The sequence below is a fragment of the Telopea speciosissima genome, chromosome 2, assembly GCF_018873765.1.
Source record: "Telopea speciosissima isolate NSW1024214 ecotype Mountain lineage chromosome 2, Tspe_v1, whole genome shotgun sequence".
NCBI lineage: Eukaryota > Viridiplantae > Streptophyta > Magnoliopsida > Proteales > Proteaceae > Telopea > Telopea speciosissima.
The window spans coordinates 44,229,217-44,255,369 of record NC_057917.1 but is presented as its reverse complement, the minus strand read 5'-3'; the positions used below and the strand labels follow the sequence as shown (position 1 = coordinate 44,255,369).

General features: G+C 39.8%; 1 protein-coding gene across 1 annotated transcript in view; it reads left to right on the top strand.

Moving 5' to 3' along the window:
• LOC122652568 (S-sulfo-L-cysteine synthase (O-acetyl-L-serine-dependent), chloroplastic-like) overlaps positions 1-21,336 on the top strand; it is a 71,652-nt gene extending 50,316 nt beyond the window's left edge. Inside the window, exon 10 of the mRNA XM_043846352.1 lies at positions 21,020-21,336. Coding sequence (XP_043702287.1) covers positions 21,020-21,112 — 93 coding nt within the window. The 3' untranslated portion in view covers positions 21,113-21,336. The remainder of the gene's footprint in view (positions 1-21,019) is intronic.
• The last annotated feature ends 4,817 nt before the right edge of the window (positions 21,337-26,153 follow it).

Here is a 26,153-nt window from a genome sequence, read left to right as displayed (position 1 = left end):
GAAGTCAACCAAACTTGAATGGTTTTTTTAGGAGGGTATGAGAGATAATTGGTCAGATTTTTAGACTGTTCTAACAGTTGGGTTGGACAGGGCAGAAATTAGGGTTTTGGGCATTGATTTGAGATGGGAGGAAATTAGGGTTTCAGTAGCTGGAGCGGGGGCAGCAAGGGAGATCGAGTTCTTATGGGCAGGGGGTGTTGTGGTTGAAGTTTGATGAAGTTTTGATGGCTGGTTAGGTCTGTGGGGAAGTTACGGTCTGGGAAATTGAAAAATAAAAGGGGGAAAACTTAGGGTTGGGGCTGTAGAGGATTAGAAGAAGGGAGAGGATGGGGATCACTTTTAACTTAATGTTGTTGCAGAAACTCTTTGGTAGCAGCTTGTTGGAAGTTGAAACTTGAATAAACATCAGATCTTGGTCAGAAACTTGAAAGTAGAACTTAAGAGGAACCACTCGGACTTCACACCGCAAAGTGTCGATTGGATCAAACAACAATTCCATCAATGAACCACCCGGGTTCCACACCGCAAGGTGCTGATTGGATCACACACCAATCCCACCAGCTTCGATCACACACAAAGCAGATCTTCATAGAAGAAAGGTTGCAACAGCTTGCAAGAGAGGATTTCATAAAATAGTGAGGTAAAGAGGAGCCCCACGGTTGTTCTTTATTTATTTGGCCAAAGGCCTAAATTTCTATGCCGTAGATTCGGGAGGTCCATGAAGATTGACCTCTCAACCACCTCTGCATCTTCTGCTGTTTCAGCTTTGTCTACTTTGTTCTCTTCGACATTGACCTCTTCAGTAGATTCTTCTACTTGTTGACTTTCCATTTTTGAAGCTTCAGGCATTTTTTCTTTCTTTTGGTAATGTAAATTTGTATTTAGCCACCGATTTAACACTTGTGATGTCAGATTTCCAACACTCTTCAACTTGCAAACTGAATCTCATTGATGGAGGCTTCAAGTTGTCATTAGATTTGAAGGCCTTTTGGTGGTAATGTTGTCGAAGAGAATTTATTTGAGCTTGCTGTCGAGTTCTGAATGCCCGTGGAAAATATTTCCTACTTAGGTCTTCCTTCATCTCTTCCCAATTAATAAGTGCTTTGCCTTCATACCGAAGATTTTTCTCAGTAATTCTCCACCACTCAAGGGTTGGCCCCACTAGATTAGTACGAGTTAACCTTATCTTCCCGGGCTCAAATAAATCATACCAATCAAAGATTTAAAATAATCATCTAAAGCAGCTAACCAATCACAAAATACCTGTTGATCTGGTCTGCCATCATAGTCCTTCAACTTGAATGCCTTTGGAGGTCTAGGCCGTTTCCTGTAGTCTTTGTATTCTCTATTCCTTCTGTTAGGGCGATGAACTTGGGATTGTCCTTGATATTTGTCCTCTTCCATGGGTAGACTGCTATCCCTTACTGGAGTAACTTGACGTTGCTTAATTTTCTGCAACCTATCATACATAGCTCTCTGAAGCCTAGTGTGGTGATAAACATGCATCAATGGTGCCATCCCATTGAAGAGTTTTATCGTGTCCTATAGGTGTGATGGGTTTAGCCATAAGCCCAGAGCTAAGCTGAAGTGGTTCATTTATGGACCCAGTTTATCACATACACCAGTGGTCTTGATGTAGGACCGCTTCCATGGGTGAACCCGTTTGAGAACCTAGATTGAGAACCGAGTCCAATTGATTTTTGGGTTCAGTGGGATATTAAGTTTTATTTAATTGTTTATTAGGGTTTTTATTATCTTGTATTAAGGTGTAATTTGTTTCCACAATTCATTGATTCTCTAATGGGAGTATATGTAACAATACAATAGATGAGAGAGCTCACCAAAATATAAAGGGAAAGAAAGATTACAATACAAAGTTTCCATGTAGGAAGGATCCTAGAAATATCTTGCAATCTTGGACAAGAATCCATATCACATGTGATGAAAAAGAGAGAGAGAGTATATCGTCCATTACACCCCCTCAAGGTGGAGAATCGGGATCCTGAATCTTCAGCTTGTCCCTTAGAAATTGAAAATGGGCCGTTCCAAGTGCTTTGGTAAATGTGTCAGCCAACTGGTCCTTAGTGGAAATTTGAACTTGAAGTCGCTTCTTGGCCACACGATCACGAACAAAGTGAAAATCAATTTCAACATGCTTTGTGCGAGCATGGAAAACTGGATTCGCCGAAAGGTAAGTTGCCCCAATGTTATCACACCATAATATGGGAGCACCAGCAATGGGATAACCGAGTTCACCTAACAAGGATTCAAGCCATATTAATTCGGCTGAGGCATCAGCCAAGGCTTTGTATTCAGCCTCTGTTGAAGATCTAGCTAGTGTTTTCTGCTTGCAGGAGATCCAGGAAACAAGATTGGGTCCAAGAAATATTACAAATCCCTAGTGGATTTACGATCAAGACCATCACCTGCCCATCTGCATCCGGGAAGGCCTGTAAGGAACGGGAGGTTGACCGTTCAATATGTAAACCATGATTACCTGTGTGTTTAAGGTAGTGAAGGATTCGCTTCACCATCTGCCAATGGTTTGTAATAGGAGCATACATGAATTAACAGGCCCGATTAACAGCAAAGGAAACATCTGGGCATATTAAAGTAAATACTGGAAAGCACCCATTACCGACCTATACTCGGTGGAATTTGATAAGAGAGCACCCCTTGCAACTGATGCTGCCTGAGTTATAGCCATGCGAGTCTACTTTGGTTTGCAATCAATCATGCCAGCGCAATGTAGAAAATTAGAAATATAACGAGACTAAGAGAGATGAAGTCCCTTGGAATGACGGGTGACCTGAACACCAAGAAAAAATGCAGATCACCAAGATCTTTGATGGAAAATTCACCAAATAACTGTTGCAATAAGGAAGAAATCATAGATGGATCACTACTGGTAACTAAAATGTCATCCACGCATATCAATATGTAGCTTACATGACCCCCTTGTTGACGAATAAAAAGAGAGGTGTCAGTCCTGGAGCCATGAAAACCAAGAGAATTAGAAAATCAGATAGGCGACAAAACCAGGCCTTGGGCGCTTATTTAAGGCCATAATGGAGCGATGAAGGCGGCACACATGAGTCGGATGATTGGAGTCTGTGAACCCTGGCGGTTGAGACATATAAACCTCTTCTTCCAGCTGCCCATGGAGAAATGCATTACTGACGTCTAACTGGCGAACAGACCAACCCTGCGAAACTGTGAGGGAGAGAACGCAGCGAATGGTTGTGGGCTTAATTACTGGGCTGAAAGTTTCTTTATAATCAAGACCGTGCTGTTGGTGAAAGCCCTTGGCAATGAGGCGCACTTTATAGCGCTCAAGTGACCCATCGGCCCTCCTTTTGATGCGATACACCCATTTGCATCCAATTAAATTCATGTTAGGTGTCCACGGAACCAAGCACCAAGTCCCATTGCGAAGCAAAGCATTGAACTCCTCTACCAGAGCAACACACCACTCAGGGGCCTTAGTAGCCTGCGATGAACAAGTAGGCTCAGAAGTATCATTAGTAACAACCATAGCACATTGCGGCGTGGGCGAAGCTGCATAGACTGAGAAGGCAGCTATGGAGAGGCAGAGGGGGCCGGGTTAGTAGTGGTGGTGGCGGTATAGATGTCACTCAGGAGGCGAGTTCGCCTGGGCAGTGAGGCTGTGGGTAAGAGTGGGGACGGTGTAGGGGAGGGCTGTGGGGTCCTAAGGCTGGCGGGTGCAGGGCTGGGCACACCTAGTAACCGGGTATTTGGTATTGGCTCTGGTAAGGGCAAACCGTGGGAAGGAGGCAGCCGAATGGGGGCAGCAACCCATGGAGAGGATGCAACGGGGGAAGAAGGTGGATCAGGACCCAAAGTCATAGTAGAAAATGGAAAATAATTCTCAACAAAGGAACATGTCAAGCGATGAAAGTTCGATCAGAAGGAATGTGAAGACAACGATAGGCAGTATGGGAGGGGCTATAGCCAAGAAAAACACATGGCATTGAGCGAAAGTCCATCTTATGCTTATTATACGGGCGTAAATAAGGATAACACAAGTAACCAAAAACTTTAAGAAATTTGTATTCTGGTATTTTATGATAAACAAGTTGGAAGGGGGAGACTCCGCTAGAGACAACCGAAGGCCTTCTGTTAATTAAATAAACCGCAGTTTCAAAAGTATAGGTCCAGTAATGACGGGGAATAGACCCATGAGCAATAAGGGAGAGGCCGGTTTCAACAATGTGCCTATGACGGCATTCAGCCACCCCTTGTTGCTCATGGGTATTAGGCGTAGAAAGCTTGTGAGAAATTCCAACTTTACTAAAAAGTATGGGTAGAGTGCAAAACTCCCCGCCCCAATCAGTTTGAATGGACTTGATTTTTCTATTAAAATGACGTTCCACTAGAGCCTAAAATTGAGAAAATGTTGAGAAAACATCCGATTTACGCATAAAGGGATAAAACCAAATAAATTTAGTGTTACCGTCCACAAAAATAACATAAACCGATGTCTAGATAAAGAGGGGGTAGGAGAGGGTCCCCACACATCATTATGAATTAAAATCCAATGGAAATAAACTACGATTATGAGTAACAGGTAAAGTAAGGCGGCTGGCTTTGCCTAATTGATAAGTTGTACAAATATTATTAAGACGTGGAAAATAAGGTAAGTTATTAGAAGCAAGCATATGACATAGCAATCGCTCATGCGAGTGTCCTAGACGACTATGCCAAACATCAATGGAGGATCGAACAACAGTATTAGCGGTTGGCAAGGAGGAAGGATGAAGCTCATAGAGACCGCCTTTACTCGGTCCAGACAGCAGCGTGTACTTGGTTACCTGATCCTTCACAAGAAAGTGAGAAGGGTGAAACTCAAAATAAGCATTATTATCCTTAGAAAATTGCTGAACAGAAAGAAGGCGCTTAGAGATAGAGGGAACATGTAGCACATTATTTAAATGAAAAGAGTAAGAAGAAAAAGAAGGAAGAGAGGAATAACCTATATGTGAAATTGGTAAACCCTTACCATTGCCAACATGTAATTGATCCGTACCAGTGTACTCATCAAATTGGGAAAGGGATTGGATGTTAGGAGTCACGTGATGAGAAGCTCTGGTGTCAAGGTACCAAGGTAGGGCAATGGAGGGGTGGGGTGTTGGTAAAAGAGGGGGGTTGGGGTGGCCATAAGAGGAGTGAGATGGTGGATAAGTGGGATAAGTGTAGTGAACAGTAGATGGGTATTGAGAAGTGGGATAGGGAATAGTTTGGGTATTAGGATTACCACCTTGATTGCGGAAATAGCACCGATCAGTCGAATGATTGGTGCAATGACAAATATTGCACCAAAACTGTCCAGGATAGGAACCAAATGAACCACCATAAGAGCCACCACAACCGCGACCACCACAACCATGACCCCTACGACCTCCATGACCCTCACATTGAGAGGCAGGAGATTGGATTCAATAGATGATCCAAAACGTTGAGCAGTGTTTGCTGTCGGAGAACTAGTTGCAAGAGGAGCATCAGTGAGTGCAAGCTTGGTCATGTAAGTACCTTGAAGAACCTCATGACTCAAAAGCATGGCATGTAGGTCATCATAAGAGATCGGATCAGTCCAAGTGAGAAGAGAAGAGGCCATTTTGGGATTCTATCTTCAAGCTGCAAAAAATATGGAGATTGAACGTACTTGGACGAATTGTCTAACCTGCCACATTGAGTTTGGCAGCAATAGTTTTGGCAGGCTGCAAAAACTGGGAAACCGATTCTTCAGGCTTTTGAGTCAAATCTTGGAGAGCTATGTTGAGGGACATGATTCTGCTTTCAGAAGGAGCAGAGAATGCGGTTGACAGGGTGTCCCAAATGGCACGGCTGGTCTTATTTATTTATTTATTAGGGTTTTTAATATCTTGTATTAAGGTATAATTTGTTTCCTCAATTCATTGATTCTCCAATGGGAGTATATATAACAATTACAATAGATGAGAGAGCTCACCAGAATATAAAGAGAAAGAAAGATTACAATACAAAGTTTCCATTTAGGAAGGATTCCAGAAATATCTTGCAATCTTGGACAAGAATCCATATCACATGTGATGAAAATCAATATTACATGTGATGAAAATCAATATCACATGCGGACCGGGTTAACTGGCTTCCCTCTTCCAAAGGTATCTTCACCTCTTCTTCTGCTTGGAACCTCTCTAGGGACCCTAGCCCTCTTGTACCGTGGCACAACCTAGTCTGGTTCAAGGGCCACATACCCTGCCACAGCTTCACTGTTTGGAGAACCCTCAGACATTGCTTGCCTACCCAAGCCTTCCTCATCCACCGCTCCATCCCAACCTCCCCCTCTTGTAACCTTTGCTGGATTGGCCGAGAAGACACCACTCACCTCTTCTTTGATTGCCCCTTCATCTCTACCATTTGGAACAAGGCCTTGTCTTCTATTTGGCCGCAGACTAGAAGAGCTAGGAGTTTTGACCGTGAACGGCTTTGGTTGCTCAAGAATTTCCCAGGGAACTCTATTTGTGACACTATTGGGAAGCTTGTTTTTAGCGTTGCAGTTCACCATATCTGGTTGGAGAGAACTATTAGGAGATGGACTTCCAAATCTCGATCATTCGATACGATTTGGAAAGCCATCTCCTCCGATGTTTCTTCCAAGCTTAGCTATATCCGGCAGCGACATTGCAAGGACAACTTCAGAAACAGACACATTTTGATTTTTTTGGGCCTTGATATTGCCCTTTTGCGGCCTCCCTCTGCGTAGGCTGGCTGGCTGCCTCCCCCCCCCTCCTTTTTCTCCTCTCTGCTTCTTTTCTATTCTTTACTTGTACATTGGTTCCCCCTTCCTTTCCCCCTCTTGGGGTTCGGTAATATATTCATTTACCGAAAAAAAAAAAAAGAGAGAGTATATCGTCTATTATCTTGTAATTTTCTATTTTAATTCTAATAGGTTAATTAGTGATAGAGTTGCATTAGGATTTTATTTTAGTTTTAGATTACAATTAGGAGTTTTTATTTTCTTTAAATACTAGCTTGTAACCAATGAAAGATGAATTGAATCGATTGTGTTTGAGAGCCTATGGGCTGGTTTGTGAGATTCCCCCCCCCCCCCTTCTTTCTTCTTCTTACTCAATTCCAAAGCTTGCTGGATTTGTGAGACACAAAATCGATTTCAGAATCTGGTTCTCCCTCTGCCAGCAACTATTGCGGATCTAAAGACGCTTGAACGACTCGAGGGTTTGTTGGACTTCAGAGAAGAGTTGGCTAATAGCTTGCCTTTGGAGTTTTAGATCAATAGAAGCCTTCATGAATGAGATCTCCTACTGCTAGAAATCTTGTTTTTCAGCCACTGGTTTCCCTTTTGAGTTGCTGCTTTGTCAAGAGGTAGGAGAGAATCTGTCTCCCTCACCATTTTATCAGTAGTTCCCTTCTTGAGGTTTTAATTAATACCCAATATCTCCACTTTCCCATATTGATGTTTGATGATTGTCACTAAGGGGGGGGGGGTGAATCAGTGATTAAATTTTTCCAAATTTCTTTCTGACACTCTGCTGGTTGGAGTCTATTGGCGCTAACTAATGATCACACAAGCATGTATACACACCCCAACTTGACTGTAAAAGGCTCTACCAAGTGTGTACACCCAACCTGCAACCCACACACTTTCAATTCTGATACATGAACATACAAGCAAGCACACCCACAACACAAGATGTACGTTGTTTGGAAAGTTGCCACATCCACGAAGCAATGCCACTAGGGCTTTGTATTTGCTCAATACTCTACTTTTGTTGCATCTATAGCTAGGAGTACCCACACCCAGGTTTATTAAGCATAGAACTGAGAGGGCATTAAAAAATGCCAATACAATGATAGCACCCACACTCCCAATATTCAGCATCCACTGAATACCCTTTACGATGATAAAGGTTTGTGGGCTTATAACAATGCCCTATATTTAAGCACAAACTAGATTAGGTCTTTCAACAGTAAACTACCTATCTCTACTATACAACATTGGCGGGGATGTGTTTGTAAAAAACATACAATGAAGAAATGATTACAACCCTTGCTCTGTGATGTCCTTCAGATGTAGTGGAGCCTACTGGAACTATCAACTCTGACCTTGATGGAGAGACTTGTGCGTTCAAGTAAGTACTGCAATGAGAGGACCACTCAACCCTTCTTCTTCCTTGTCTTCTTTCCTTTTTTGTCTTTCTTCACCAATAACAATTTAATGCGCCACTTTGTTCTTCAATGAAGCTTAACCACCAACTTATGTACTTCAATGTGCCTCTAAACAAGCTCGCAAGATTAGTTAGATGGCCTTCAATGCATCTCACTAAGGACACAACTCTCTTTTTCTTCTTGGTTTTTTCTCACAAAATTCATGCTTAACCATAGAGTTTTGCTGTCGTAGACATGCAGTAGAGGGTAATTTTCTTAGAATTTTGATATGTGGCTCACCTAACGGAGATCAAACGGCCAAGTTAGGCTTGATCATAGATGGCCCAATCAGAAAATTCCATTTGGAATATTCAGGCCAGTGTATCAAGCTCAGGCGAAGCATAGGAACCCGTGGACCATGGGGTGTACGAGGTCGCATTTGTTGAGGATTGCCAAAATCCACACAAAAAGTCATGGCGTGTTAAATCAGCACTAATAGGCTGTCTGACCGTGTTAGACCCCAAAAAGACTGGCCAATGAGGAGTGCCATAAGGGAATCGTGATGGTGTGCATAGAATACATGCGAAACACCTCAGAAGGCTTGCGTGAAGATCGTTTCATCATGTGGTCCGTTGTCAGATGATGTTTCATCATTTGATTGCTTTGTACTGCGTAAAAAGTGATTATTAGTCGATTTGGTCGGCTTTGAGTGGGAAAGGTAAGGCCCTTGGACATGGATCTTGGTCAGAAGCATTTAGCTACAATGAATGAGAGGTTGTCCAATGGAATCTTGAGAGGCCGTCTTAGCATACATATGCTACACTGAGGCACGTGACTTTGTAGGGCTCAAACATGATGCGACGCTCGCATACAGTACGTGGAATTTGAACTAATCAGATTTTAATAAATGGAATCTCGCAAAAAAGAAAAAAACTCTTGTTAAATCCGGTCCATAGATCAAGTAATTTTTGTTATTTGCAACAGAGCCCCTCGCCCAACCATTTGGGCCCCTGTAACCAAATCTCAATATGATTTGCAAATCAAAACCCCTGCGAACATGGTTCAAAATCTCACGATATATCGCCGATATTTCGGATATCTTGATATTGTCGAGACGAGATGAAATGAAAAACATCCAAATTTCGGTATATTTCATGAAATTTCGGTATATTACTTAAACAATGTGCATTTAACTATTTATACATTAGGGTCCGACTGTATACAGTCAATCAAGGGTGCAAACCCAAAACACCACTTTGAGTTCAGTTTTTTCAATATGAAGGTTTAAATGTGTTTATTTAGATTAAATAAGGGTGTACATGAAGTATCAAGCCTTTTTTGCCATATTTCGGCAGTCCATCTCGGTAAATTTCGGAAATCTTGACCTGCCCGAAATGGTGAGACAAGACGAGATCTTGAACTATGCCTGCAAAGGTTGATACAAATAGTAGCTACCTTGAGATTCCTATAAAAAACTAAGTATGGAGATTTTCAAAACGGCCAAGCCATGTGCCATGGCACCACATGCATGGGCATACAGCCGGGGAACCTGTTGGGGTACGCCCACACGGCCTGCAGCCGTGGCCGCACCATGCTGCGGGTGTGGCTGCATCTGCTGAGGGTGTAGCTGCAACAACCCTGCCAGTCAGCCCCTGAGGAAGCCACACCAAACAACTTTACTCTGAGCTCGTGCCATGTGGTTGTTAGCTTAGCCAGTGTGCTGCTCTACCAGGCCACATGCTACTCAGTGGGCCTCACCTCCATTTTCTCTTTCTGCCAATTATGAAAGAAGGCTCAAATTGACTGCCACTGGACTACCAGCTGTGCCAAATTACCAGACTAAGCACTGCTAGAATTGCCCAAACACATACTCAACCATATGAAGACTGTGAACTGCTGAATTACCTAATTTACCTCAGAATTGGCCACCTAATCACTGATATGCACTTGGTTGCCAACAATGACAACCTATATACAACACATATTACCCTCTCCTTTCATCTTAAACCCTCATATCTCATACTTTAACTTTGCTTCAAATTTACCCTTTTCCCACGTGACTCTCTCTTTTGTTCTCTTTTATTGTGATTTAGACTTTCAATAATTTATGAGATTGCCATTCCTTTAATCAATTGAGTTCTATTATTCGGAGTGGGCCCACATGCGATCCAATAAGGGTTTTGGTATCTTGGATCCGTATCAGGTCTTTGTTGCTAGCTAGTCTTAGCCATGGTTCGAGAACTCGCGAGATCTCGCCGAGTTTCTCGGTATTTCAATAAACCGAGTCGAAACCACCTATGTATTATATTTTCACAATTTCTCAGCGAGATCTAGATATCGTTTCGTACCATGGTTTTGACCCATATTGTTAAGGTTATTTCTATATTTTTTACATTATATTTTTACAATTTCTCGCTGAGATCCCGTCAAGGTTTCGAGATCTCGGCAAGATCTCGGTATCGGTTTTGGATATGGTTTTGACCCATATATTTAACCCATTTTAGACCCATCTACCCCATTTAAAAGAACCTAATGGACAAAACTCGCAAATCTGGGCGAGTTCTGTCCTGAGGCTATAAAAAATAGAAAAAAAACACCTCCTACCTCCATTTTCGTCTTCTTTGCTTCAAATCTTGGATGGATTGCATGGTTTCAAGTGTGATTCAACTACTAAATTGAAGATTCAACTCCAACGGTCCAAGAATCATCACCTATTTGGAGATTTTTCAAAGGTATTCCCTCTTTTCCCCAAATCTATTTTTTGCAACAAAATTTGTGCATTCCTTGATAGATTCATGTGGTTTTGAAATATGTTAAACATCTTTGGCCGATCTATCACTTGATGGAGTCAGAATTATTTTTTAGTTATTAATTTTTTTAATATAATTTCTGAAAAATAAATGATTTATTTGAAAAAAAATTGAAAAAAATAGGATGAATAGTGATTGTTTGGAAATGATTTTCATATATATTGAACAACTTGGGATGCTCTACAGCCTTATGGATTAGTTTTTTATTTTCACCCATTAAAAAAATTATTTTATTTTTCAGATTTAATAAAAATATTGTTAAAATTAAAAAATATATATAATATTAAGAAAAATACTTGTTGTTTATGGAAAATTATGTACAACATATGTACGTAATGTTCAACTTCAAATGGTGTCAAATACATCATTACATTATATTTTTCTTATACTTTAAGGTATAAATATTTTTAATAAAAATTCTAAATATTATTTTTAATTAAGAAATAAATATTAGGGTTAGGGGATAAATAAGAGATAGTTATTTCATAGTTCTAGTAGCTTGACATTATGTTTAACAGTTATGAATTGCATACTATAAGTGAACCATGGTTATTAATACATGCTTTTTTATGTAAAATATAAGACATTTTGTACACAATGTCTGATATAGCATGACAACATGGAGTCCCAATCTTTGAAGACAAAAAAAAGTCCAAAATTATTGTGGAAAGTTGCTATCTGGAGGAGCCACCGGGTTAAAGCAACATTTGTTTGTTACAGGCAAGGATGTTGCCTCATGCCCAAATGTTCCTACCCAAGTGAAAGTGGCAATGACACGAAACTTGAAAGGAGGAAGAATAAAGAAAGCTGAGAGGGAAAGAATGCAACAACAGTTTGATGAGGCAGTACTAGAGAGGCCTGGTGTAGAGGTTCGTGGAGGAGATGATACTGACTTTAGGCTTCCACCTGGTGAGTTTCAATCAGAGGCTGAATGGAGAATTTACCAGCAGACGTTGGCAAAGAGTAGACAAAGTTTGCATTTTGATAATGTGAGAAGATATGAGCAGGCAAGAGGAGCTGGTAGATTTGGCTTAGCTGCACCAGTGCAAGAAGATGAGAGGAGGAAAAGCACAGGGACAAGAAATATGCCACTGCCCCCAACCCGACCTTGAGCGCATTCTCCAGATCCCATTTTTTAGCAGGATTCAACAATTTTTAGGCAACAAGATGCCTACCAGCCAACCATTCCGCAAGTGTTTGGTGGTAAACAAGAGGAAGAACGGAAAGCCTTCAACAAGTTCATGCTTTACCATGGCATTTCAGCTAATGTAGCATAAGGAACATACTATAATGCATTCCTTGATGCTGCAGGGAGGGTTGGCCCAAGATGGACGGGGCCTTCACCACATGAATTACATAATGTATATTTGCCTCAGGAGGTATAGGAGCTGAAAGATTACATTGATGGTTTGAAGCTAATGTGGGGAACATGAGATTACTTTTATGGCTGATGGTTGGACTGGATCTACTAGACTAGTCATCATAAATTTCATGGTGAGTTGCAATGGGAAGACTATATTCTTGAAGTCTGTCGATGCATCAAAGTATGTAAAGGATGCATCATACTTATATAAGGAGTTGAAGCAAGTGGTAGAGGAGGTAGGAGCAAAGAACGTTATCCAAATTGTGATGAATAACGGTTCCAACTTTAAAAAAGTTGGAGAGAAGTTGATGAATAAGAAGAGTACGAGGATCCGACTCTTTTGGACTCCATGTGCAGCCCATTCTATTGATTTAATGCTGAATGACATGGGGAAAAAGACTTCGATGGCGGGTGTGGTAAATAGGGCAAGACAAGTACAAATTTTGTATATAACCATGGTTATGTTTTAGCCTTGTTGAGGGAAAAATGTAATGGAGATTTAGTGAGGCTTGGTATCACTCGATTTACCACCAATTACATTGCATTGAAGAGCTTCCAGACGAAGGTGATAGGTCTGAAGTCTATGTTTGCAAGTAAACAATGGTTTGGTTAGCAAGGTTCTAGGTCAGAAGAAGGGAAGGCAGCACAACAGACCATTGCAAGTGACGGATTCTAGAAGGACTTGCATAAAGTGGTTGCCATATTAGAGCCAGTGGTAGTAGTACTGAGGATGGTTGATACAGAGAAGAAGCCTACCTTAGTCCACATTTATGCTGCCATTCACAAAATGAAGGAAATCGTTAGAGCTACTATACCTCAAAGTGCAAAGTCCTACATTAACATCATTGATGAGTAGTGGGGGAAGTACTTGAGTCATCCATTGCATAAAGTTGGTGAGTTCAACATGCTTTACACTTTAAATGTTAAAACTTTTTTACATCTACATATTTAAAACCCAAAGGCATTAAGTCACTAACAAATTATATTTGTGGTGTCTACTTTAACAGCATCCTATTTGAATCCAAAGTGTCAGTACTCCCAAGATCTTGGGCTAGACACAAATTCATCAGTGACAGTTCAAGCTGTTATTGAGAAGTTGGAGCCCAATCCAAAGATACAAGCTACTTGCAATGATGAGGTGAGAGTCTGGGACTTTGGTACTTTGGTAGTTAGTTTATGAATGTAATTACTAAATAGCAAATACTAATGCCTCTAACAATGTTTGAAATTTAAAATGAAAATAGATCAAATACTTCAGACAGGTCTTAGTAAGTTTCGGTTGACAAGCTGCAGTGGAGGGTAGACAAATGTCAGACCCTGGTAGGTGGCATGGTATTACATTTATGAATTATAATTTTATCCCTTTAGAATGTACATATTCTTAATATTTTATATTTGTAATGCAGCCGACTAGTGGGTGCTTTATGGTACAAGTTCACCCAACTTGAGGAAGGTAGCAGTGAGAGTGTTCTCACAAACTTGTTCATCCTCCGGATGTGAGCGGAACTGGAGTACATTATCATTGATACATTTAAAGAGGCGGAATAGGTTGGGTGGCAAACGATTGGAGCAGCTTGTGTATGTGCACTACAATATGAGAGTAAGGATGAGGCACATACGTGAAGGAATTGAAGCCAATGACAAAGAACCCATTGAACTGTCCAACATTTTCCAGGACTCTGATGAGGATGAGGATCCCCTATTCCAGTGGGTGAGGGATCGTGGTATACCCGATATGGATCAGCCTGGATGTAGGCCCGACCCCGCCATTGCGTCTGTAACCGGTCCTGATGTTGAGGAATATATGTCGCAAGAGGGGCGTGTTCAGAGTTACCGAGACCTTTTAAGCTTGCTGCTGATGATGATGACAGTGGTGATGGTAGTGGTGGGGTGGTGGCATGCAGAGTGGTGGTTAGTGGTGGGGATGCGCGAGCAATACCAGTATGAAGTGGGAACGCAGGAGGACCCTGTGCGTTTCACACGTGAGTCTTAGTTTACGCATGCCACTCAAGATCAAGACCATGGTGGCCACACTAAAGCATACAACAGAAAGAAAAGGAGGGTCGCAAACACTCACATGCTCAGGATGATGACAATAGTATGAACACTATGCTTGCAAGTTTCGGAAGCATGAGTATAGATACTACTACTGAGCATCAGTCATAGCATTCATCTCAGTATCATCATGGCTAAGCCTATAGCTAGGAGAGTACCAGTTCTGAATATAGTGACTATAGTCAGTTTGGGCAGTCAGCAATTGAGTTTGATAACCAAAGCACTGGGTCGAGTTTTAGGTACATATTCCTAGTCCCAAACCAGCCATACACGCCTCACACTCAATATGACAGTAGTAGTGGATCGCACACCTCATACCAACAACCTCCCATGTACCCTGGATAGGGAGTTTGGTATATGTTGATGACAACACTTATATGGAGGTTGTGTCACACTATGCGCAACACTTCAGCAAGTCTATTACATGGGAATTCTTTGTGGATCAATATGGGGTAGAATTCATTACTCGATCACATTTTATGTAATAAATTCAGAGAACATTGATGTATTGTACTTTTTATTTGAATGTTTTGATTGATATGTACTAAATTGAATGTTTTGATTGCTAATTTTCTATGTATTACTAATTATGTGTAAAGTAGGTTGTTTTAGTACGATTCGTCGCTTACCAACCTATAGTTCAAAGTGAAACTCATATTTGGACTTGTTTTTTGGGAAATCTGGGCATGCCATTGTGTTTAAATGGCCTGAAATAGGCTGAATACCAAGTTTCAGACCAAAAATATGTGTAAAACCCACCGAGTTGGGGGTCCGAGTAAAAAAAAATAAAGCAGTAACTCGCCGAGATCTTGACTTGTCACGGTTTTTGGTTGGGCCGAGATGCCTCGGAGACCTGAGTTTTCGAACCTTGGTCATAGCTTGGTTGCTACTAACCAGGGAGGTCCATAAAGAATTACGGCATGTTATCGGACTTGCTAGATCTTTATGCTTAGCCAATAAAAGCTGATTTTCATGGCAGCCTGGAAGTAATCTTTTAGCGGAGGTTGTAAAATATAATAGACGAACTACATTTCAAGAATTATGTCTGAACTAGAATAGAAAGCTTGGTGACATTAGCAATCAAAAGACAATAATAGCAAAAAAGCCTCCTCCTACAAGCCTTGGCGTACCCCAGTAATCCAAAGACAATTGCAGATTCTCAGTCTAAACTGTATTTCGCAAGAAACTTAGACGAAACCTTAATGTGATATCCCTTTGTACCTGGTTTCGACCTGGTTTCAAAATTTTGGCCATATTTTGGTAATTTTGCAAGTTTCTACCTGAATCACGTACATTCACTTTATCCCCATCAAAACTTGACGAAACCTGGGAGTTTCAGCTTGAATCATGTACATTTACTTGTGGTATTATTCATATATAAGCAAATACCCCTGTTTGAATTCAATAAAAATAGTTAGAAATCAAATTCCAATAGGATAAAAAGCCAACCCCTTAATTCAAGCACAAAAACTGGATTTTTGATGATCGGTGAAATTTTCAACTTTCTAATGTTGCAGTTTTTCTCAAATCTAAAGATCCCATAAATCTTATTATGATAAAGCATGACTAAAAACCAAAATTATTCCCCCTCTTAATTTAGTAAAGGGTGAGGAGATTTAATTGGCTTGACCAAGAAGGAGAGCAGCTACTTATCTCTTGTTTTGATATCTATAAAATATTTCATTAAGAGGGATTCTAACAGCATTCGCGCACACCAAATAAGGTTTGACCAGAACATAATTCTTTCAATATAAATCAGATTTAAGCAATCTTGGATATGTTAGAAAGCTTTCCAATGAAGTTTTCAAACAAAGCCAAGATTGTTTAAATTTGATTTATATTCAAGGAGTTATGTTATGGTCAAACCTTATTTGGTGTGCGCAAATGTTGTTAAAATCAACTCTGAATGAAAATAAATTTTTTGATATCAAAACAAATGATTATTTTGCCGCTCTTTTGTTTGGATCCATGTAGCCGACCTCATTAAGTTGGGATCAGGCTGAGTTTGTTGTTGTTTGTTTTTTAGTGGTGTTCTATTGTGACAAGATTTATTGAATAGACCTGGAGAAAGTATCAGGTTTCGACCGAGATATAAACCGGCCTCGAAACCGAAATTTAGAACCTTATCAATAGTACATCCCACGTCAAGCTTGGTATATATAAATAAGCCAATCTAGATTATAACTGACTCTTCAATGAGTTGCTTTTAATCAAGCTGTCCTAATTAAGATTGCACAGTGGGATTCCTTAGACTCCTTTGGAAAGGGGCTAGTCATTAGAAGAGTATTTCGGTGGATTGGATTTATTCCATATTTCTAAGGAATAGCCTCTTGTCCGGCGGATTGCTTTTGGACATGGAAAAGATTCTAAGTGTAGGCCCCTACTGCAAGAAGTAATAAAGAGTAGAATTGACAATGGGTGATGCAGATAAGTCACCTAAAGGGCTTATTTTATTGAAAATAAGTCTTGGTATGAGTTATGTACATATTGGACTTTTGATTACATGTGTTTTCTTTATAGGGGGCCATTTTAATGGGCCTAAAAGGTTGGTACAAGGTAGACAGACATATGGGATTAGGCTTAGTAGTAGCTTATTAGCTTTACTTTCATTCCTAGTAGAAGTATGAGAAGTTATTTAATAGTTGTTTTTATTTTCAGCTAAGTTCTAAGCTCTCCTATTCATAGTAGGAGTCTATTTCAGTTGTCATTGTTTGATTAGGAATTTATTTTTCAGTCTATGTAAGCAATGTAAGGCTTAAGCCGCAGATACGATTTTGATGAATAAAACTTTGAGTTACCGTTGGCTGCCAGAATCTGTGAGAGACAGAATGGGAGAGATTCCCTAAGACCTGAGAGAGGTTACCTTCTTCTTCATTCTTCTTCCCTTCTCCTGTTCTACTGCGAACCAAATCCTGTTAGTGATTTTCTGATCGATATCAATAGTTGCTGACTTGCTGGTGATGTTTGCTACCTGATTTCAAGAGGGTTCATTGTTCTTTCATCCGACATTCAATCCCTAATATCAGATAAGCTTCAATCAGAGTTCAATTTCAGAATCATTGAACCTGCACTATCTTTTTTTCTGTCAATTTCAGCAGCTATTATTCTGTTAATTAGACCTGAACCCCCTAATCTGACTCCAAGACTTTGGAGAGTCAAAGACCTTCCCTAGACCTAACCTGACCTTAGACCTACGTTTGGAGGCTGTCTGAGTTAGTCATTTGTGTGCTACTTAAAAATCTCTCCAACTCAGTGAGTTCAGGTTTCAGATTAATGTTAGTCTAATTACTCACTATTTAGTCATTTGATTTGTTTTAAGATTTGGGGTTGATAGTCCGTATTAATAGTAAAACTCAATTTGAATTGGGGAAATTCTGTTGGTCTGATTTTATTTAATTTTAGTTTGACTATTCTTCCCAGATTTCTATCTTAAGTCGAAATGCTCTGAGTACTCTAAAATTATTTAACCAATCATTCTCATCTTCTGAAGGGTTTTATTATTCATCGTGGGGGTTTGAAATCTCAAGTTTGACCTTCATCTGAGAGGGATTGATTTTTTTGTTGACTATGACTTTGAGTTTGGATAGTAATAAGACCAGCCATGATTTATGGGGCGGAATATTGGGCCATTAAGAAGAGTAATATAGATAAGATGAGCGTAGCGGAGATGAGGATGTTGCGGAGGATGTGCGGCAAGACCATGAGAGAGAGAGAGTAAGGAATGATTGTATTAGAACCGAATTGGGAGTTGCACCGATCCAGGACAAGCTCCGTGAGAGTCGCTTGATGTGGTATGGTCATGTCCAACGGAGGCCCATGGATGCACCAGTAAGGAAGAGTGACCAAACTCAGGTTTAAGGAGCTAAAAGAGGTAGGGGCAGGCCTAAAATGAATATTGGAGAAGTGGTAAGAAAGGATATGCATGTGGTAGGGCTCGATCCTAGTATGATCGCAGATAGATTTGTTTGGAGGACAAGAAACCGTGTAGCCGACCCCTTGTAGGGGGATGTTCTTGGGATGCTGCTTTGACTACTGCTTAGACCTCTATTTTTAGTAATTTTCTTCTATCTTTTTTACTTTTTTACTCCCTTCTACTTCTCTTATTTCTGTTACTGTCTTGACCATTTCAGATCCATGTAGCCGACCCCATTTAGTTGGGATAAGGTTATGGTGGTTGTTGTATGACTTTGACTTTGGGTTGACTTTTGGGGGTTTGACTGTTTCTTGAGATCCTGCTGTGAGGTTAGGTCTGAGCTATTGTTACAGGTATACTCTTGCATTAATGGGTTCTCAACAGTATTATGGTTGATAACTGATGTAGTGTTACTTGACTGGTTGGACCAGCATGATAGGCTTTGGAGATCCAAACCCAGACAGAACCAGTCTAATGGTTTTGGTCCATCAAGTATTGGAATTAGTTTTTTTATTTAGTAGGTTATTTATTTAAGTCTTTTATTTGTTTTGGGATGACCATGTAGGAGTTTAATAGAGTTTGAGTTTCAAGTTATTTCAGTTTTATAGTTGGCATAGGATTATTTGTTTATTTTTTATTTTCTCTCTAAATACTTGCATCGTAACCAACGTGGAGGAGATTGAATAAGGATTATTGTTTGGTTGCTTAATTGTGAGTGTGTGGTTGTGTTATTCTCCTCCCTGCAAGGTTTCTTCTCAGATTTCTTCCCCTCTCCTAACTGGCCCTCCACCAATTTTGTATCAAAGCCAAAGGAGCCATCTCCATCCCCATCAACCTTTCTCACTCTTCCCTGTTCTACCAGTCCAATAGCAAAATATTTATTTCATAGGGTTTTGTGATGCTGATGATGATCATTGATCGACTACAGGATATTGTATATTTGTTGGTGGAAATCTAGTCACATGGAGGAGCTAGAAACATATAATTGTGACTCGAAGCAGTGTTGAGGCTAAGTATCAAGCTATGCTCATACTGCAAACGAATTGATGTGGTTGAGATCTTTACTTGAAGAGTTGGGTTTTCTGGTTGCTAAACCCATGAAGATGTTTTTTGATAACCAAGCAGCTATATACATTTCTAGCAACCTAGTGTTTCATGAGAGAACCACACAGTGAAGTTGATTGTCATTTTGTAAGGGATGCTGTCATGAGGAAACTGATTGCTACTCCGTTTGTCTCCTCTGCTGATCAGCTTGGTGATGTGTTTACCAAGCCTTTGTTTGGTCCTGCGTTCTGGAAAGGTTGTTCCAAGTTGGGCATGGGAGACTTGTATGCTCCAGCTTGAGGGAGAGTTAAAGATTGGACCTGTTCTACTGTGGGGTAAACATTTATGTGTACCACAGTACACTAATGTGCATAGTTATCAAGGCGTTGCCATGGCGGGCGCCTTGTCGCCATGGCGGTTGTCGCCTTGATTTTTTACCCTCTTAAACTCTATGGTCGCCTTCCAGCCTTGATAACTATGCTTATGTGTATGGCAGTAGGCAATTTAGGATAGATTCTCTTGACTTCTTGTGTTAGTCTTTTAGTCAGATTGTGTGGTTAGAACTTTATTGTAACTAGGAATGTGAAGCTTCTAGGCTTCTACTCTGTGTAATTTGTTCTATATAAAGACTTGTGAGGGAGCCTGCTAGTGCACGCATGATACTGCTGTTGTCTAGCAGTCTTCGTTCTTCTTCTTCAACCTTCTCTCTCTTGTTTGATTACTGGTTCTTAGGTTTTGGCATTTTACAAAGGGAAATCAAGATGGCAACTGTTGTAAGTGGGAAACTTCTTTGTGGGCAAAGAAAAAATCATGACAACCTAAGGATAAGTGAGAGCTTTTCTTTTTTAGTAGTAGATGATTGAGAGCTTCAGAACAAAATTTTACTCTTAAATAGGTTGCTTTCAAACAATGTTTACAAGGACCATTGGACTTTGTGGTCCACCATTCAGACTGTCAAGGGAGACCATCTTGCTGGTTGTTTCCAAATAAAAAATGAGAATTTAAGGCTTGAGCCCTGGTGGGGTAGCTTAAAAGGAGTTGTATACAATTCCCTAATACCTGCTTGGGTATACTGCATCTAATGTGGCAAAACTTAATATTAATTACATAAAACTATTTCAATTCTTCGCAAAATAATTGGACCTCGAGAATTGGATCGTGGAGTCCGTTCAAACTTGAACTCTTAGAAATATATGAGTACCATCATGTACACATCGTCGAATAAAATTAAACCACTATTTCATTTTAAAGAGCACATTATGATCTCTTTTATTTTTTTGATACTATAGACAGCCGTTCAGACCAAGCACTGGACATTCAGAATGTCAGACATGTTCTGACATCTGGTCCGTTTTTTAAAACACTAGTAGTCCACTCTGCTCCCCCTCTCCCCCTCTCTCCCCCCCAAAAAAAAAAAAAAAAAAAAAAAAAGAAGGAAAAATAATTGAATGGACAAAAATTACTATACCGTTTTTGTGATAATTGAAACCGTCTTAAATGTACTTTAACTTGTACAGAAGGTTCAATTGAATCAGATTGTGAATTCATGGACAAACGATTTTTTTCTAGTCGTCTTGTTTTTTGTTCTTGACTTTCTCTATCTTCTCATAGCCCTCCATGGCTGCATTCTTGGTATCTTTCTTGTGATGACTCTGGATATTGCAGGTTGTATTCCCAAGCTTTGGTGAGAGATACATTCCCACTGTTCTCTTCCGTTCAATTCATGAGGAAGTTCGAAATATGCCGCAACTATGGTAATATTAAGCTTTCCTATCACCATGGTTCTTATTTGGCCTGTCATGCCCAATGATCAGGAGCGAAGGTTGAAGCGCTGAGCTGTCTGGAAATGCTTGAATTTATTCTCTCCTATGGTAATCGGTTGTCACTGTTGATAAATCAGTTTTCCCCCTATTTCAAGTGCAATTTTCTTGTAGCACCGCAGAGGGGGTGGTGGTTTGGAAGAAATGTATGTTGAGCGTGGGCACAGTTAAACCCACCCACCCCCCTCCCCCCCCAAAAAAAAAAAAAAGTGGGGGGAGAAATGAAAATTTAAAAAAAGGCTGGGGTGTTGGGTTTAAATGGTGTTGGTTTTCGTTGTAATGCCAGGGTAGCACTCCAAAAGAAAAGGTGTGGGTTTAAGGGGGGTGGATTTTCCTTGTAATGCCAAAGCTGGTGGCAACCCACCCCCCCCCCCCCCCCAAAAAAAAAAGAAAAGAGATTGGTTTGTAGTTTGATTCTTACATAGGGAAGTTTCTGAATTTAACAACCGTATATGACTACATATTTTGGCTTATTTTGCATGTAAGAACAGCCAATCAGAAGGCTTTAACCAACAGATCACAGCTAACTGATAAAAAAAAACTGTTATTTACAATATCAAATGATGAATGACTCGGGTTTTTTACCCAAAAAAAAATTGCAATCTTCTCCCTTGATTCGCAGAGTGGCGCTTATTGCATGATTGAGCTCAAGGATTTAGTTTTCAATCCAGCACTAATGTTGTTGGAGTTATGTTTCATTTGTAAGTATAGTAAGTAGTTACAACAGAAAACTAATTACGAGATAGAGATTGGTTAGCTACAGCTGAGGTGGCATGGTTATCTCATGTGGAATGAGCTATGCTATTCTCATCACGTATGGAGTGATGTGTTACATGTTTATCACGTATGGGGTCTGCTGATGCCGTTATACACAGCTCCTTAAACTCATTGGGCGGTGATGAACAGTGAGCTTGTCTTGAAGATTTATATATCGTGGATAGGTAACCCTTTGTCATAATGTTTGTAACTTGTTCACTGAAGCTTGTTGGTTGTCACTTATTCATGCATGGGATGAAAGTCAATTTCAATATGCTTTGTGCAAGCATGAAGAGGGGATTAGATATGAGGTAGTTGGCACCAATGTTATCATAGTATAGCAATGGTAATGAAAATGATACCAAGGTATGTGAATAACCAGTCAAATGAATTCAGTTGTGGCATTGGCAATCCATTTGTATTCGGATTCAGTGGAGTTTGTTGATTCTTTGAGATCCATAAAATCAAAATGTTGCCAAGATAAATGCACTTGCCACAAGTGGATCTACGATTAGCAAGGCAACTAGCCCAATTTGCATCTGTATACGCATGTAGTTGGGTGGATGTAGATGGCTGAAGGAAAATGCCGAAGGAAATGGTAGCCTTGAGATATCGGAGTTTGCGCTTAATTGTAACCCAATGATCATGCGTAGGAGAGTGTATAACTTGGCATTCGTGATTTACTGAGAAGGCAATGTTAGGTCAATCGTTAAGGTGAGATATTGAAAAGCTCCAAGAATACTCCAATATAAGGTAATGTCCTGGAATGGTATTCCCTGAAACTGAGATGGTGAGGTTGAATTTGGTGTGGGCATTTGTGTGCCACCTCCATGCTAGCTTATTGAGGAGATTAAGGATGTATTTGATCTGTGTAAGAGAGACCATGAGAGGTGAGCACAACTTCAATGCCTAGAAAATAATGGAGATAGCCCAAGATCTTTAATAGCAAATTTTGATCCAAGGGAACTGATGAGTTGTTGAACATCAGTAAGGTGATTTCGCATTACAATGATATCATCAATGCATACCAGAATATAGATGATGTCATAGGATCGATGACAGACAAATAGTGATGTGTTTGTCTGTGAGGTAGTGAAGCCAATAGTGTGTAGAAATGAGGCGAGACGATGGTACCAAGCATGAGGGGCCTATTTGAGTCCATTATGAGGATGTTGAGGATCCATGAATCCTTGAGGCTGCGCCATAACTTTTTCTTGGAAATCTCCGTGCAAAAAGGCATTTTGTACATTGAGTTGTCTTATAGTCCAATTGGAGAACAATGCTAGTGTCAAGACGATCCGAATAGTGATTGACTTGACAACCAAGATGAAGGTATCAAAATAATTCATGCCTAGTTGATTGAAGCCTTTGCCACCAATCGGGTTTTGAACTTTTCGATGGTGCCATCGAAGAAGCAAGTAAGCATCATCTGACTTTAGTTTTTCTAATCTTTACTTTCAAATTTATAAGCATGTGTTATTTGGTAGATCTCCTGGTAGAATCTTTCAGGTGTTATTCTAATCCTCTAGCCTGTTCATAACTCAACTACTAAATTCAACTAAGCCTTTCTCCTATAATTTTCATCTGCTACATGTACGGAACCAGGGTACCATTTTGCTCATCATTAGACATGTCACATTGTTTCAACTTGTTTGTACTTGGAAGACATGCCACTATGGTTTGATTTTAGATTGCATCTTTGGATGTGACAGAAATCCTAACCGGCCTAATCGGGGATTACATTCAACATACTGAATGATGATAGAATATAACCAAAATAATCAAAATAAACTTCCAGAAACTGGATTTATGTTTTATTTTTCAAAAATGTTTTGAGTATTAAGGTTCTTTTTAATAATTTGATTGCTCCTTTTATATCTTGATCATGATAACAATTTCTCTAATTAACATGGATTTATTAAATCTGAAAGAAAATTTCTTTAGATGGACTAAGGTTTCACACAAAACCTCCAACTGATCTACCCAATTTGGGAAGGGGAGACTCAAAATTTATAAAGGTGGTTTCTGACTGCACAAAATATTCAATGATATGCTTGTGATAAATGTTGTTTTGTAGAATTCAAATCTGCCTAGGAAAGTGTTCGTTGAGATTCCAATGAGAGATATGGTGTTGTTAGTGGTCCATGTGTGTCAGTCTATGGGAGGTTTTATATTTGGGTCTACCTATTCCTCAGGTGTTGTGATCGATTGGGTTGTAGAATGCCTATAAAATAGTAGTTAGTTAATGGGTAAGTGGTTGCTATACTTTTAGATTAGTTCCTACTCTTTGGCCTTATTCTATCTATTACGGTTGGGGCCATCTTTGTATAAATACGTGTTATTGCAATAAAAACTATTTAGAGAAATACAATGTGTTTTATGGAGTTTCGGTTCTATTCGAAGTGAACCACTGGAGGTCTTTCGCCCCTCTCAAAGTGGGTTTTCTCAACTCTTTGTTTTTTATTTTTATTGTTCGAAGATGTTTGTAACAAATGTTATCAGAGCCTGGCAATTCTCAAATTTCACCTTCCTCAAAACAACATTGGAAGACAAGATAGGTAGCTTGGTTGAGGCACAAAACTGCAACTTCAAGGAGTTGATGGATTCTATGATGAAAATGTTTGCCGCCCTCAACACTAGACTCGATCAAATGTTAGACATGCAAGTTATGGAGCAAGAGGATAAAGAGAAGAACCAAACCTTGCTTCCAATAAATTCTTAGAGATTATCATTGGTTTGGAAAGAGACAGTGGGTTCACTAGCTAGTTGGAGAGCAAAGAGGACACGCCCTTCGTGGATGTTCAAAACTTCTTCTCTTCCACGTTTGGAAATGATGTGGATCATGCTCATGCTATTGACCCAAAAAATATCTGCATTTACAGGTGGCCATGCTAGAGGCACGGTAGAGCCAAGTTTCCGTAAAGATTTTTCTCCAAACGTACAACCAAAAAAGACAAAGGAGCTTGAGTTAGTTTAAGAAGCCAGCTGCTACAACGAAGAAGCCAATAATGACTAAGGATAAAGAAGGTTGCAAGAAAACCAATTCGTAAATCCCGACCTAAGCATCATTCTAGGAAGTCAATGGCCACAAGTATTGAAGGAACATATATTGAAGAAATAGTTGCAAATGTGGATTGTTACAAAGCTAAGGAATTAGGATGGCCACCACCATGCTACCATCACGTATAAACCTTGAGGACAAGGTTTGTTTGAAGGAGGAAGGAATATTGTGTACCTATAAGTGGTGTTGTTAGTGGTTCATGTGTCAGTCTATGGAAGGTTTTATATTTGGGTTTACCTATTCCTTAGCAGTTGTGATCGATTGGGTTTTAGAATGCCTATAAAATAGTAGTTAGTTAATGGGTAAGTGGTTGCTATATGCTTTTAGATTAGTTCCTACTCTTTAGCCTTATTCTATCTATTACGGTTGGAGCCGTCTTTGTATAAATATGTGTTATAGCAATAAAATAGGGACTGAAAAATATTTAGAGAAATACAATGTGTTTTATGGAGTTTCGGTTCTACTCGAAGTGAACCAGTGGAGGTCTTTCGCGCCCCTCAAAGTGGGTTTTCTCAACATTTTGTATTTTATTTTTGTTGTTCGAAGATGTTTGTAACATATGGTCTCAAGAATTCAAAGATATCCAGGTATGCAAGGGGAATATGGAGAAAGGCTTAAAGGATTTTATTTTCTTTTTTCTGTAAATTGTTCTAGATGTTTTTTATGAGTATGTTTTCTTGCAGCAAACTTCAGTTGATGGGATAGAGTTTCTTATGGTTCTTTCAAAATAATTATTCTTCCTTCCATTCTAATTCCTCTATTGTATGTTGCACTCCTCATTGCTATTGGCTTGTGCCCAATGAAACTCTAGGGTACATGGAATTTGATTGAATCATGCAGGCTATTTATTAATGCTTTAGAAACCCCGCAAACAAGCAGAGTGAAGTGGTGGTGTGGTGTAGTGTAGAACTTTGGATGACAGTTCAGTCGTAAAGAGATTGTTTCATGGAACTGATATTGAAAAAAAGCGGCTTCGTTCTTCTCCACATCATTTATTGCTTATCATTGTTGTTTATTTATGTTCTTTTTGTTTTTGAATAAATGTGTCTATATGTTTCTCTTGTTAGGGTCAACATACATGGCTACAGAGTTAAAGTAGAGAGAGAGAGAGAGAGAGAGAGAGAGAGAAAACAATGAGCATGAAAAGTTTTCAGCCAAGGGA